The sequence below is a fragment of the Physeter macrocephalus genome, chromosome 4, assembly GCF_002837175.3.
Source record: "Physeter macrocephalus isolate SW-GA chromosome 4, ASM283717v5, whole genome shotgun sequence".
NCBI classification, from domain to species: Eukaryota; Metazoa; Chordata; class Mammalia; order Artiodactyla; family Physeteridae; genus Physeter; species Physeter macrocephalus.
The window spans coordinates 116651913-116668884 of record NC_041217.1 but is presented as its reverse complement, the minus strand read 5'-3'; the positions used below and the strand labels follow the sequence as shown (position 1 = coordinate 116668884).

At 34.8% G+C, this 16972-nt stretch overlaps 1 protein-coding gene across 5 annotated transcripts in view; it reads right to left on the bottom strand.

The window, feature by feature from the left end:
- The window catches only part of ZZZ3 (zinc finger ZZ-type containing 3), a 112415-nt gene that overhangs the window by 57560 nt on the left and 37883 nt on the right, over positions 1-16972 (bottom strand). For 4 of the 5 annotated variants that reach the window (XM_007111489.4, XM_024119617.3, XM_028489245.2 and 1 more), the window contains 3 exons: positions 14827-14960; positions 13057-13210; positions 6498-8053 (listed from right to left, as the gene is read on the bottom strand). In XM_007111489.4, coding sequence (XP_007111551.1) covers positions 6498-8002 — 1505 coding nt within the window. In that variant the 5' untranslated portion in view covers positions 8003-8053; positions 13057-13210; positions 14827-14960. The remainder of the gene's footprint in view (positions 1-6497; positions 8054-13056; positions 13211-14826; positions 14961-16972) is intronic. The other variant, XM_028489246.2, reaches the window with a different exon arrangement.

The window sequence follows — 16972 nt, the reverse complement described above, 5'->3', positions numbered from 1 at the left end:
CGCGGCATGTGGGATCTTCCCGGACCGGGGCACGAACCCGTGTGCCCTGCATCGGCAGGCGGACTCTCAACCACTGCACCACCAGGGAAGCCCTAAAGACCTTTTTAAAAGAAACACCAGAAAGGCCATGGCATAGAAGTGAGGCTAAACTAGATCTAGAGCACAGGTTACTCTGGACTGCCCCCTAACAGAGCTAGAAGTATAAGCCTTATTAAGACCAAGCTTATTATCAATTAAATTAACTGCCTGACAGATCAAATTTCAACACTTTTTAAAGAAAGAACAAAATCCAGACAGTCAACAACATATTTACAATGTCCATCACACAAATATTACTAGATATGTGAAAATAAAATCGTAACACACTACAGAGAACTGTCTACTGAGAGAACCCTGAACAAATTATTCAGTCTCCTCTCATCACTTTACAAATTTCCGTCTGTTAAAATCAGAAATTAAAGAGACAAGTAGAAGCAGCTTTCCATAATAATGCAAAGGAAATGTGGTAGAGAGATTCCACTAAAGAAAGAGGGAGGAAGGGAGGAGGGTGGGGAGGAGGAGTAGAACGGTCACAGACAGATCTCCCCACTTATTACTGTACATTATAATACCTGATGACATGCATCATCACAGAAACAGTATATATGGTATAGACTACTAATATGTAAAAATACAACATTTTTAGCCTACTATAAAAATTTACAGAAATAAAGCTCCTGCAACTAAAGGCTAAGCTTCAATCAGTCTCAAATAAATGATAATTATTTTAGATGGGTTTTATTTCTAATGAGTATTTATTGCCATGTATAAAGAAACAACTATTGTTTATTCAAAATTTAGATACCTGGTAACTTACATAAGACACAGCCTCCAAATCAGAGAGGAAGCAAACAAGAAAACCCACAATTAAAAAAAAAAACATTTCATGAACTAATGCTCATTTACTAATTCAAAAAGAAATTTCTCAGTGTATCTCTTAAAAATCATGAGACAATTCTTACAAGCTTGGTTATTCTTGGTTTCCAAGTTGAAAGAAAACTAAAAGCAATTAGAAGGGAAGGCTGAGTTATTAGAAGGTAAGTACCAGCACAGAACAAGTGACTAATGAAAGTCAACAAAAATTAAGAAGAAAATCATAAGAAGCCAGAGAACTTAGAAAAGAACATCAAAAAGAAGCCACATATTAAGAACATAAAAAGTGGAGAAGCCCAAATCATTTAACACAGGTGAAAACAGACCTTCTGGCAGTGATGCCAGAAAAAGTATCACCACATAACCTCTGCCAGCAAAGATGACCCTAAATAAAAAAGAACAGATTAAATTACACTCGAGTACAAATATAGTTCAATCACAGGCAGATAGTTACTTTTGGAAATCATTGACATTAGTTGAAATAAAAGATGTTGGTATTCAAAGGAAAAAACAAAGAATTCACTGAATATTTTGACTAGTCAATGGCTTACTCCACTTCAACCCAAAATTTTACACTTAGGACACTTATCTCCCTACTCCCATTAACCTTTGTGTCAAACTACTGGGGCCAATCTGGCTCGTATTCCACAGTGTTTTCCCATGAGTTCTCCCTAGTAACTTTTGACTTTAATATACCTAATTGCATTCTAAACTACCCTCCACAAAGTATTTTTTGCGCATTATCCAAATCCTCTATGTAAAGTCAAGTTGTAGCTGTAATTTTATTTCCCCAGTTCATTGTACATGGGAGTTATCCTTCACAGACACACTAAAAAAATGTTCTTCAAAACAATGAACACGGGCTTCCCTGGTGGCGCAGTGGTTAAGAATTTGCCTGCCAATGCAGGGGACACGGGTTCGAGCCCTGGTCCGGGAAGATCCCACATGCCGCAGAGTAACTAAGCCTGTGCGCCACAACTACTGAGCCTGCGCTCTAGAGCCCACAAGCCACAACTACTGAAGCCCCACGCGCCTAGAGCCCACGCTCTGCAACAAGAGAAGCCACCAAAATGAGAAGCCTGCGGACCGCAACGAAGAGAAGCCCCCACTCGCCGCAACTAGAGAAAACCCGCGCACAGCAACGAAGACCCAACACAGCCAAAAATAAATAAATAAATAAAATAAATTATTTAAAAAAAACAATGAACATGAAAGTATTTCATTCAATAAACAGGTTACTTACCTATAAGGCTGATTATCTGACAGATAAAACCAAATAATTATGATTACAATTACAGAGCTTAAACTTGGGCTAACAAATTTTGAAAACTGGGTATCCAAGATCTGCTCCATTAGAGTCCTCAACCTAGAAATCCCAAAAGTCCATGGAATAAATCTTTATTGGATCAGGGAACCTAGTTCAGACTATCAATTAAAAGACAGAAGTTCTAACCCCATTTCTACCCAGAATTCTACCCAGAATCATACTTTAATAACCTAAAAACCTTGATTATGAGTTAGGAAACAGGGACTGTATACTGCCACCTATGCTGTCTATTTCCAAGTAGTTGTGGGTGTCAAATGAGAAACTAGATGAAATTACTTTATAAATTATGAAACACAGTACAAATGTAAAATTATTTTATCCAGGGCAGGATGACAACTCTAGTGCTTTCTAAGCAAAATCCATCCCTAGTCTTGGAGTTTTCTGGCCCTTTGAAAGGAATTACCTTGACAAACAATAAAAGTAGTCTCATAGTAAGTAGTGAATCTAGAAGAATTGATGAGGATTTTCCTATGTAGCTTCTGAAACTGATGAAGTATCAAATGATTCCTCATAAGCATTGTGCAACAGAAGGACATATAATTATTTAGTACATTAATGTTTGCAGAGAATCAAGTTTGAAACTACAATTCTTGTAATATTCCTTAATATGATTTGAAAACAAGATTTTTACCTGAACACTACATGAGCAACACTCTTAGATGAGCAATAACTATCTTACTCTTATGCTTTCATTATCTAGAAACTTACAAATCAATATCAACATTAGCAGTATTATCAATGAGTTAAATCATTTGTAAGACCTCAAAAATCTAGAAACCCTAAATCTGACTTTCCACCCTCTATCTGTTCATAAAAGCTTTCATGAAGCTATCTAAGGCCCTCAAGTACAAATTTATTTAAGTATTCTGGTACAATGAGAATTCAGAGGCAACTGACCAAATCACATTTTTATTTGAAAATTTATTTTCCAGTGACTGCCTTGTGAATTGGAAGGAAAGCTCTGAACATTAAATCCCAGGACCTGAAATCTTCCATATCTTCTCTCCCTAGAACCAGAACTTCAAAATTTAGAGGTCAGTTTCAGTGTCTCTGATTCAAAATCAGCAAAAGGTCCATTCTCAAACAGAAAGAGCAATCCACAGTTAAGCACATGATCTGTTAGTCCAGCTATTTAGGCCAAAAAGAGAGTCATCAGGTATTATCTACCACTTTAACAGACTCTATCAACCTTGAAGATGAGAGTGTCTTGAGATAAAGTATATTTCTTTTTGATTCCCCACCCCCTAATCTTTAAGAAGGCATAGTCTAGTAAAATACTCCACAGCTGGAATCACACCAGAGAAGAAGATACTCTTTAGTCCCTTGATCACGGTGAAGTTCTCCATTTGGATAAATAAATACATAAAAGCACCTATGGGTTTATATGCTGGAGAAGAGGGATGGCATCTAGAGAGGAAACAGGGCAAGCACCCAAAACATCTGCAGGTTCATTCCTCTGGCCTATGGCCTAATTACCATGAATCGGGTCTAAGTCTAGGACTCCACATACAATATCTTTTCAAACATTTACAAGTGATTAGATGACCTTGTATATGATATCCCTGCAAACAAGATGGATAAATTATAGGATGAATGCTAGGATAGAAGGTTGCTGATTAATGTTAATTCAAAGAACTGTAAGTGCAACAAAGAGCCATGGCCTCCTGGCTCCAGACAAAGAGCTACGTCACACTCAGTGTCTTCTATTCATAATATATTTTCCAAACTGGCCATCAGGAAGTACTCATTCCCTAGTGGTGGAGATCTGTGTGTGCAGGGGAACAATAATCCATTTTTCCCAAGTGTCTTTTTTTTCTTTCTTTCCCCAAAGTACCTTTTAACATTTTCCAACTGCTAGAAATTTACTTGAGAATTAAAAGCACTAGACAGGTATCATGATGCTATTTTCCACAATGACAATTTGGGTAAAAAGAGTCAAAACATTTTCTCTAACCATCTCCTGGTTCTAGATAGAAATAGGGATTTTTACTGAGATTACATCTGATATGATCAAACATCTCATCCCAATTTTTCTTAAATTATCTTTAACCAAGATGCTAATCAAGAGCTCCCTCTTCATCCCACTTCTCCTGATCTGCTTCCTTTGGGGGAAAAAAAAGTTAAAAGTGAAGGGTCAAAAGGTGCTATTTTCAAAAGATTTGAAAAAGCAAAAAAGCAAGAAGGAATGAATTCTGTTGCCCAAAGTCACCCAACAAGGCACTAATTTAACTTGAGAACACTGTCCTAATAAAGCAACTATCATCCAAATTCCAAAGTACTCTGTATATCCTAAGGAACCCATGAAACTAGTTTCTCATTCTCAAAGGTTTAGGAATATGCACCTCACTCTTCAAATGTCATGGCCACTATCTTTAGATAATCATTTTATAGAAACATCATTCTTCAGAATCACCAGAAGAGCTCTTACCAAAAAGTAACATAATGAACTAATGGGAAAATATTTTCCATGATTAATAACCAGTTAACCCTTAATAAGAGAGTACCTCTTTTGCCAAAGAAACAATAAAAAGCAAAGAATAGAATATCATTTTGTAAATATGCATACTTCCAGACTTTTCAGTATTTCCCCCAAGACACATGCTCTGCTTTCTAGTGCCTGCAGGAAAAAACTCTACTTTTGAAAACTGATACATGATACTAATGGTAAGAACTCAACTTATCTCAAATTGAAAAAACTTCATTTATGAATTGTTTTTCATCTCAAACTGGACTTCAAACATTTCAAATACATGAAAGTGCTAACAGTTCCACAAAATAAGTAAAATGCTCAGATAAAATGATCTATTAAACACAATATTAAAATGCTGTTTATAAAGAAAACAGAAGAAAATTTTCAGAAAAGAGACCTATGCTAAAAGGCCACCATGTTATCATATACAAATCTAAACTATCTATAATGCATGGCAAAAGATTATTATATTCTACAAGCAGGATTTGATACTTTCATCCAATATATAACAGAATCTGACAGCTGCCACAACAAAAACATTAAAAAGTTTCCTCAAATAAGTATTTTTACACAGTTTATATAATCTGATTGTGATATTTATTCAAAAGCCTACTCTGTAGAAGTAAACGTGATTAAGTCTATCTTTTACTACTGCTGATCATGATATTTATGATAAGCACTTTTGTTAACAGCTCCTTTCACGATTTAGACATAGCTCCAATTCATTTGTTATTGCCCAGAATACTGTAAAGAAAATCTAAGCAAAATCGTGATAAATCTGGACACGGAATTCTTTATTTTAAAAAGTACCTTGGGGCTTCCCTGGTGGCGCAGTGGTTGAGAGCCCGCCTGCCGATGCAGGGGATGTGGGATCGTGCCCCGGTCCGGGAAGATCCCACGTGCCGCGGAGCGGCTGGGCCTGTGAGCCATGGCCACCGGGCCTGCGCGTCCGGAGCCTGCGCTCCGCGGCGGGTGAGGCCACAACAGTGAGAGGCCCACGTACCGCAAAAAAAAAATAAATAAATAATAAAAAGTACCTTTATCACAAAGGTTGAGAACAGACAGTATTTTAAGATACAGTCTCCCCTTATAATTTAGAATCAGGAAAAAAAAATCCGTCTCAAATGCTTTATGTAAACTATAGAGCAGACTTATCTCTTGCTAATAAGCTAATTACAACATACAACTAGCTGTCACAGTATTAACAGTAATATCTACTTCTCTACATCACAAAAGTCAAAGATGATGCATAAAGCACACTGTTTAAATCAAAAGTTTTAATTGGAAATTAGATGTAAGTAACTAAGATAAATGTAGATTTGTAGCCTGCCAGATTTCCCTTATTTGGATGATGTTTATTCACTCATTAATTGTTCTACATTATGTGGACACCATATACACTTCATAAAGCTCTACAACTATAAATCAAAGTGTATTGTGAAAACTAAAGATGTTTCTATTTTATAAATTAACTCAAATGATATAAAACTTATTAAAAAATAAAAACAGCATCAACCATGTTTCCACATGTCTTTTCTAACTTGAGATGTGTGAAATCTCAAAACTAGAAAATCATATCACCATTGAGAAGGCTAATAAAGCTGGATGTTAGTCTTCTTTTTGGAAAATTTTTCTTTAAGAGTTGAGAATAACATTGTGTTAAACCCAAAATTTCAGCTAAAGCATTAATTTTAGCTGTAATAAAAATGCTATAGACATTTATGAATAAATGAAAACTTGGGGAATAATAAACAAAGCAGAATTCATGGTTACCATATTTACACATACTCTTTGTTGTGTTTCAGTGCCACATGATCTGATTCAAAGTAATAAACATCAGGATCATCATCATCCTCTTCTGTAATGTGCGGATTGGCACTCTCTTTGGCAGATGGCAAATGTCCAATATTGAGTCTTGCCTCTGAGGATGGCTTACTTAGTCCTTCACTCCCATAATTTTCAGAGTCACAACATATGCCTTTTTCATTGTTAGAAATTTCATCAGGATTTGTGAGAGACTGACTTATATTATCACTAACAGGTGCATTTGTTTCACTGGGATTAAGATTATTCTCCTCAAGTTGTCCATTTTCTCTGCAAGGAGAACTGTTTTTAGTGGGACTACCTCTGGTAGGGGCCGCCCTCCGGGGTGAAGTTCTCAGAGTATACCGATGTTCTTGAGGTTCTGATAAAGACATCATTTGAGCCGAAATACAGTCTAGAACAGAAGATGGTTCTGGTTCTCCGGAGACTGGCATACTCTCAAGACTTGTGTCCAGGGCGTTATTGGTGTTTTCATTACACTGCTCTTTTGAGGCACTGCTATCTCCCACCACATCTACTTCCTCCTCAGAATCCCTTAAAGATGAATGAATTTCAGAAAAGGGGCCTGTAGCTGGCTCAGTAGTCAGCTGATTAACATGTTCCACAGGCAGGCAGGCAGTTACTATTTTGTGGTCCTCCAATTTGACCTGCACTTCTGAATTTGTGCAAGGCACGTTATGGTCTATATAACTGTCCTCCTTCCTACTACCAAGGAACATTGAAGTGTGGGTATCCGAATCCCCATTTTCAGCTACTGATTTCTCCTGCAACACATAGGAACCAGTGCTATTTTGTTTAGTGTTCCCATCAGACTGACAGTCATCACAGTTTACAACAGCTGAATCACTGTCCTCAACACCATTGACAGCCAAATAGCCCGTGATTTCTTCAACTACTGTAGAATTAAGTGGCCCTTCCTCACTGACATTCACCTTTTTAATTTCCCTTTTCTCACAATCATCCAGTATAAGACATCGACAAGCTCGTTTAGTCCCTTGAAAATCTGCATCATTGTCCACTACTGTACTCCTCTGTTCTACTGACTCCTTGTCTGATTTTATAGGTGAATCTTCTTCTGAACTGTTTGCTGCTTCAGATCTAAGACAACGCTTAATTCTTTTCAAAACTGGTGAAACAGGTTCTGTTTGCCTTCTTTCACAATTTTCTACAGACTGCCTTTCTATGTTATCTTTTTCTGAAGAAGGAAGTCCTCTTTTCCTAGGGCTTACCCATGACTCTCGAGTACTCTGCTGTTTTATATCAGTAGTTCTTCCATTATTATTTCCTTTCTGAATTTGCACAGGCTCTGGTCTCTTCTTTGGTGATCTTGATCGTACTTGAGAATGAGAAGAGATTTCTTCAGGATGAGCAATGCTACGATTCCTTAAAGTTCTACCACAAAAAGATTCATCCAAGCCGTTTAACCCCACTGTTGATCTTGTAACACGAGTAGATCGGGAAGCAGCCATACTATGGCAAGTCCCTACAATACGGTCATCATGATCCACTCATTGGGAAACCTTCAAAAACGTAAACAAAATAATGAGAAAAAGGTAATAGTTAATACACCTAAAACAAAAGTATAAAGCTATAACTTTTTAATCCATGTATAGCCATATTAAATTTTGTGATATAATTATTTTATTAACATTTCCAAAAGTGATAATATTAGCTAACAATTATATGGCACTTAATACATTCCAGGAATCGTTCTAAATGCTTTACATACGTTAACTCACTTAAGTCTAACAACAATTAGAATAAGTGCTTATTATCATTCCTACTTCATAAATGAGGAGATTGAAGTACATACAGTTTAAATAATCTGTCCAAATTCACACAGCTAGTAAACTGCTGGGCAGGGCTCTAGATTCCATGCTCTTAACCTTCCTCGCTATGTATCTACCTCTCAGATATACAGGGGCAAAGGGCCCAGAAAGCTCTCTCTCAAAGACAGGACTTCATCTTGGTTATTAAAATAATAATCTTGAATTTATATAGCAGCTATCACATAAACTATCCCAATCATTTCTCATGTTTTCTCAAAACACTTCTGGGAGGTAAAAAGACAGGCTCCGCTCTTTTTAATTCACTCTTACTAAAATGAGTTTCAGGTCAAATTCTTTGATAACAAACTACGTGGCATCCAAAAAATTTTGGTTGCAGTAGAATTTTTTATAACTAAGCAGATGAACAGAAATCGCAGTAGAATTTTTTATAACTAAGCAGATGAACAGAAATCACAACCGTAGCTTATACTTGCTAAGAGCAATACAGAGCAAAGCCAAGCCACCCTAGTCTCTAGAAGTAGAGCCACAAATTAGCAAGTGAAAGAAAGTATTCTAAAGAGGATAGAAGAAAAAGGGAAAGAAGCACACTGCCAAACAAATATTACATTTAAGAAATCAGGAATACACATATAACCCCATCCTTTCCTTCTTTGAACTCCTGAGTATATGTGTATGCCACAGTATTAATGCATGTTGAGGAGATGAGCAGGCTTTCTGGTGTGGATGCTTTGGTGTTTCTATAATACAAATGAGAGGGAAACTGAAAACTGCCCTGATTGATCCATTTGGATAAACTGAGTGACTCAGTGATTATTTTCCAAGGTTCTCCCAACAAGCAGAATTAAAGGAGCTGTTAAAATTTCAAGTCTCCATTCTTCTCCTCCTCCTCTATTTAGCTTTCAAAAGGTACTTTGCCACTTCACTGCCTGACTTCGAATGGGGTGCAGAATGGACAGAGAAAAGAGGCCAGTAATGGTTGTAGTACAAAACTGCACAGGACTCTCTTCCCTCATCCCTTTTGCCAGCTTTCCCACAAGCTCACTCTCCTGTAACCCTCCAAATGCCATTCTACCCCTCTCCCCACAAATCAAATACAATCTCTCCTTTGCCTCAACTTAGAAGTATCTAACATTTGGAAAGGTTATTAAGAACTACAGAAGATACAGCAACACGGTATCACATACAAAAAAAAGGAACTGCCTTCTTGTTCTTGCCTGCTGACAAAATGAATAAAGTGAAGAAGTATCCTGTAAAATATGTAAGTAAGTTGAATTTAGTTTTGTTTCAGAGTATGGCATACTTCTAAATTTTTAATTAACAATTTTTTAAAACCTTACAAGACTCACAAAATCAGCCCTGGGATTAAAATGTGAAAATTCTTTCTAGAGAATTCTATAGCAATCAAATGAACAGTAAGTATGGAACACTGATCAGAACTTTAAAATAATGCTTTTCAAAGTAAACTTTTACTCTTTTGGGACTCATTAGTCAGACCTGATGTATAATTCTCTTCTGTTAAAATCTTCTTATCAAGATTACAGTCTATTTTTATTCACAGGTAATAAACAGTGAATGACCCATAAATATCCACTTTTAATTACAAAACTTTAAGTTAAACGTCAAATGATGTTTCAAAAGAGCACAAACTAAAAAATATTAAAATCAACATATTTGTTTCATGTACCCAAATCTGGAGCTTTCAAATTTGAAGATTACAGATTTTTAAATATTAAATACCTATGTAAATATAACAAAGAAAACATAAGTTAATTTTATAAACTTTATTTACAAAACCTAATGCAAATATCTTTAATGCCAATTTGATTATATTCGTGATTTATGGTTCAAAAATAATACTGGCTATAGTAATATTTTATAAACACACACCAAAAAAACTGTTTATCTTTATTTTTTAAAATATGATGCCAATCAAGGGCATATAAACTTCAAATGATTCCAGTAACAGGCATTCCTAGCCCTTTTCTCTCCACACCAATCCAAATGAGAGCAAAATTTCTGCCTTATCATTATTAATGAAATAATCCTATTATTAGTAGTACCCAAAACTACTAACAAAGAAATATATATATCATTATAAAACACCACCTACAATGAGGGTCTGTTTTATTTCTTCACCATTCCAGTGATCAAAACACCGATCAACATGAAATATTAGAACTTTTTTCATTTCTTTTGCTCCCTAAAAATCTTTTTATTCCGTTCACAACTACAATGAAGTCCAAGTTTCAGAGTTCTCAAACCGTATGCTATTGGGCCGTATTTTAAAAGAAACTGTTTTGTGATAAGAACCCTTGTGGTACCTCAAACTCTTGCAACTCAAAGTGTGGCCTGAACACCTGAAACTAACACAACATTGTAAATAGACTATACTCCAATAAAAAGTTAAAAAAAGGAAACCAATAGGATATTTTGTACAGAAATTTGATGACTCATATTTACTGTCCTTAAACTAAAGTATAAAAGTCTTAAAAAAAAAAAAAAAAGTGTGGCCTGAGAACTAGCACCATGGACATCTACTGGAAGCTCGTTACAAATGCAGAATATCAGGCCCTGCCTTAGACCTTCCAATTAATCTGATTCCCAGGTCATTAAATGTCTATTAGGGTTTGAGAAGCACTGCCTCAGACCACTGCATCCAGACAGTAGTCTATTAAAATATATCACGTTTCAAACTAAATTAGACCATTTATAACATATCCTTTAATTCTTTATTCGATTCTAATAATAAAAAATTTATAAATAAAACCATTATCCCTTTGGCTAAGGAAGCACCAAATAGAGGACTATAAAAATCTCCTGCCTGAAATTAACATATTACATATACTTAAGGTATTAAACTGGTTACAATTCTGAAGATTAGAGTTAAGTGAAATTTCAACACTCTTCCTTCTAATGATTTTTTTCTCCTGTTCTAACCTTTTTCTTCATTATCTTTTCTATTTTTGAATAAGCATTTATAAAGACACATATTTTCTGTAGTTATCTGATAAACTGAGTGCAAAATTCAATTACCGAAAAGAGACTAACAATGTTCCAATTATCTCAACCAAGTCTCAAAGCCATGCTTTGTAATAGACTAAAGCAGTTGTCTTCCTCATTTTAGCTGCATAACACAAGAGTTACTAAAGAAATTCAGTGAAGAGGTTTGGAGCACAAAATTATATTCCTGCCAAAAATTAAGTTGCTAAAGGAAGAGAAAGAAACTCATTTACAAACTAAGTATCTCAGAAAATACCTCTGCTAGTTAAGTAAATAGTTAACATGGTTTAAACATTAGCCAGCACCCAACTAGAACTGGTAAGTCAATCAATCACTCTAGTTTTAGAATTAAGGGAAACTCTTAGTTAACAGATTCATATGGGCAAAACCCAATCTAGCAACTAGAATGACGTTTTTCCTATGTTATCCACAAACTAATGAATATGGCTAATCAATCACTAGAATTCCTCTCTTCCCCACCTTCATAAGTTTTCACTCTATTGCAGGACATATCTCAGAAGGAGAGTCAACCAAATTTTACCCTGTCCGTTCACATTAAGGCCCAAATCCTACCTATAATTCCCTATGTCTCACCCATTTATTTACTGTTGAACTACCCTCTCCCAAATTTGAATCTACTTGTAGGATCTAATTATAGGATTCTCAAATATAATTATAGGATTCTGAAAGGCTCTCTGAAACAGTATCAGCTATGTTTCAGATCATAAATTTCCAGCCCCTGTGATCACATCTGTATCGTTTCAGTGAAAGTAAAATGGTCCACCTGATGAAACACTACTCCAGCTATCATCTTTACTTTAGAAATCTCAAAAGATATTTCAAAGACACTGCCTGTAAGCTTTTGTTCCACTATAATTACTGAAGTAGTATGGTTTATTTTGGGAATTGAAGGACTGGCAATCCTTCATTAACATCAATGTTCTAGCTGATATTTATTTAGTTTTATTAAGTGAACAATTTTTAGGAACTGGTCATGATACCATGTAGACAAACCAAAGTGAAAGGCAAAAAGAACAAGAGCAATTGGGAAGTGTTACCAATGATTCTTTTTCTATTTGTCTAGAACATAAATAGGAACTGTTTAATAACGGTTTAGGGACTATCCTTGTCATACAATTCTTTTAAGACAAATTTCTTCACTGAGCAATTACCACTATTATCTATAATGTCAAAAGTATCTATAAGGTTAAAAGAAGGAGGGTGAGACCTGGGGACCTACCTATGCAATTCAACTTAAGGTTCTTAATATCAGCCTCTTTGAACCCTGGGAACTCTATTACATACTATCTTGATCCCTTGTTTAAAAGGATCTCTTCTTTCTTCCCCATTCCGAGAGGGGCGAGGGGGTAGGCAGAGAGACATAGATATAGAGAGTGCTGAATGAATATACACTTAAAAAGACAAGTGGGGAGAAAGAGAAGTCAAGGAATTTCATACTACCCTTGAATCAAAAATACCTAGAGTGTCAAAGAAAGGTATAATGCTCTAGGGATTCCAATGTACTTTAAGTCACTTCATTTATCCCCTGCTGGGAAAATATTTCATCCCTAAGCCATTACCTATAGCTCTGCACTCCTATGAACAGCTACCCAGACTGCACAATTTTCCATGCACCGAAGGAAGTACACAAAAATAACAAGCCTCCTCTCCTTAATTACAGGCAAACAAACAGACTATAGTTGTCTTCACTACAACAAAACTAAATAACTTACCTGTACAACCAAAGATCTATCATTGTGGAAATATTATCTCTTTTCCTTATATCCTGAAGGAGTTGGAGCTATGATCTAGAATAGAGCTTAAGCATCATGGTTTCAGACTCTCAGCTTCAGCCATGGAGAATACTAGAACTTCCTAAATTCCTTTCTTTAAAAATAAAATAATAAAAAAAAAAAGAATTAAAGAAGCAAATTAACTTATGCTAAAATATTTTAGTAACATATTTGGTAATTCTTGTTAACTTTGTAGCCTCAGAGATATCAAGAAACTGGAAAAGGATTTTTAGAAACCAACAAAAACAAACCAAAAAGAGCTTGAAATATACTAAATCTTTACAACAACTCAGTATTATTTTGAGTCAAAATGTAACTCAGTTCTTTTCTAGAGTCTAAGGCAATATTGTTTTGAGGTGACCCAAAGACTGCCCTTGATAAGAAGATTCCTCATATGGAATTTATAATCTCTTACTCTTATTCTAGAGGCCTTCCCAAAGTTTGGCTTTCAGGTATTTAAAACTAGGGACTGAACAACAAAAATAATTTAGATTATGTACAACAAAGAATCAACCAAGTCTTCTGCAATATATATACATTATAACTTTGGTTATATAAAGCGCTACAAGACTTTACAAAGGGAAATTTTTTATAAAGGGAAATTTCTATTATTTTTGGCATATGGATTTTCAACAAAAACAAAAACAATAAGGATTTTCTGGCTTCAGTACCCAGTTGGCCAGATATTTTAATTAATCTAATTATAATCAATTTCTTGGACAGTCTGGTTAATTACAGTTTTACTTTATAATAATGTATTATGATATCCTTTTCAGAGAATCTGGATAAATGGGTTACTATGAGTGCCCATCCAAAAACAAGGAGGAACACCAGGAAAAAGACTAGCGATGTTCATGATGGAAATTGTCACTTTATTATAAACATAAAACTAGATATTCTAAAAGTGACACTATTTTTGGTAAAGGATTGTAACCTAAAAACTACTGCAAAAAATTTTTAAAAATAAAAACTGATGCAATTATCAAGCTTTGTAAACTAGATTTACTGCCTAGAAAAAATAAATAGATTACAGTTTTAGTCAGCAAGAGGGCAACAAGGCTAATATCTAATATCTATAGATGCAACCTCTCCCAGATATGTCTTCTAAATTCTTGAAAAGCACAAGGTAGGAAAATTGTCTAAATAAAATTATTTAATACTACATTAAAAAATGTTCTAAATTAACATGAGGAGGGTGCACAGTGAAAAATGGTCCTACAAAAAAGTAACCCTTGACTTGAAACTTCACTCTTCTTATAACAGATTCAAATTACCAACGCCTTTGTACTCAACCCTGAAATCCTTTCACAAATATGGTAAAGCATTACACTGTATGGTGTATGGAGATGGTAGCAATCAACAGAGCCAAAGAGGATCCAGTTTAGGATGTGTCTCTGAGTAGTCACTGGCACGCCCATTCCAGCGCTCTACCAAGTTCCAATCAGTCACGTTACTATCCTATTTGGGTAGGGTTTGCTGTTGAAACATCATCCATTATGATATTTGCCAGGCAAGGAGATCTGCAACAGTTATTTTCACAGAAGAACTGATACTTACAGCTGAGTCCTACCAGTATTAAGATAAACAGGACCATGCAGATGATTAGGAAGATTAGGCTTCTTAAAAGCCTAATACAGTGAAAAAGAAACTTCAATTACTTCTACTAACTAAAGCCCACTTGGCCTTAATTAAGATTACATTTTTTCTTACCTTTTTTAAAAGTGTTTCGCCTAGTATTTGATTCCCAAGCGTCTGCATTTATCTGTCATCACTGTTAATGTCCATGTTACACTGAGACTTCAGGTATTACTTATTTATATGGTTGTACTAGCACAACTTGATATCTGTGAAGGGAAACCACAATATAGTCACTATGGATGTGTTACTGTTTACAGATTTGTGGATAAAACTGATAATATTTCTTAACACACCACACACTGCATTTTCTAATAAATTTCACAAATAATTCCTTACATTTAGCTACAAAATATGTGTTATTTTTAGCAGACTAAGATGATTTGTTAACACTCTTACAAATGCTTCTCACAGTACCCACATAAAATATTTCAAATTTAATTCTAAATTAAAATTCTTACACGTTTTAGAGCTCCTTAGATTCCTTTTCTGACTACCAATGTAGACATACAGATATATCTGTAATTTTTCAGACATTAATAGAAAAGTACTTTTTTGTGTTTTACAACATTAGGGAATAAATCTAGAAAGCTTAAGAATACAGTAAAAAAGATCATGACTTTCCCCTAAATGTGACTTTAAAACATTCTATGTCTTTTAAAGTAACATTTTTGTCTTGGTTAGATTATCCTTCTGCGACTAATTTGACCATGTTATTTTGAATATAAATAGAAAATAAATGTGACAAAATAAGTGAAGAAACAAATCAAGATGTAGCTGTACAAACGTTCCTTAAAAAAAAGTAAGCTTCTTAAAAACATACACATGGTTGTAGGTTACAAGTCTGAGAAACACATCAATGTGCTTACAATGATAATGAAAAGCATTATATAAAACTTTAAGTCATTTCTACCCATTTATTATTGGAAAAATAAGCTAAAAAAAGTCATATATATGTCAAAGAAATCTATCAATGGCATTCTAAAATGATTCAGCATGGTGTACCATTCCAAATTCCTGTATAATAAAAAGAAAGAGTAAAAATCTACACAGAAAATGCAGATAGCCTTACATCTGTTTTGTGGATAAAATTTGTTACTGGAGTTGTCAACCTGACAGATGTTCTCAGTGAAAAGTTTCACTAAAATACAGTAGAAAACTAACATAATGTCAATTATATTTAAATTTTTTTTAATTGGAGGGAAAAAAAACCAATAGACAGCAATTAAGAAATACTAATATCTATCCTCAAACACTTCATTCCTATTATTTGTTTTCTTTTTTTTTTCCCCCCGCCGTTCCACACGTCTTGTGGGATCCTAGCTCCCCGACCAGGGATTGAACCTGGGTCCCCTGCAGTGGAAGCGCAGAGTCCTAACCACTGGACCGCCAGTGCATTCCCTCATGTTTTCAATGTTAAAAAAAACTAGGAAATGCCATAAAAAATTAATACAGATCTAGGTATTCCTAAATTTAAAAGCTGATATAAATTCTCTTGTAACAAGCAAGGAGTTAAAGTACTCAAAACTCTTATATTCCCTACATAGCAGTCTTCATTTCATTCACTATACATTTCATATTTAAGATTCTGCACAAATACTACATGCTTTCTGGAACAGAGAAGCTACTTAGAATTATGACAAGCTACAATAATTTTTAAATTTGAACTATTTAAATATAGTAACTTACTTCCAGAAGTTTAAAAAACTTAGCTACTTTGTCTTTTGAAAAGCATACAAAATAGAAAACAAACCATTTAAATCCCATTCCTAAGGCCTTATTTATTCTTTGCCACAGAGCTTTGCTTGTTTTCACGTACTAACAAAATTCATTGACTATTCAAGAATTCCAAAAGCAAATCCAGAAACCAATCTTGTCTGAAAAGAATTACTTTTCCTACCATTTGCAGTCTAACACTAGTACTACTGTGTTAAACAGATTACAGATCTCAGATTCATGGCACATCTGAAATCACTTCAAAAGACTACAGAAAATCTCACTAGAAAATACATCAGTTCTACTAATATAGCAAAGTTATAAGCCACACAGCATACTATAAAAGTAAAACTGTGACATCAAAGCTAAATGAAATCTAAATTATAAGACACTGAATTTTTTTTTTTTAGTTTTATCTGACCTTGGGGGAAAAAAACTAGAACAAAGGTTATAATATAGATTCATATTTCACACCCAATTCTTCAGTTGTTATAAGAAAAAATAC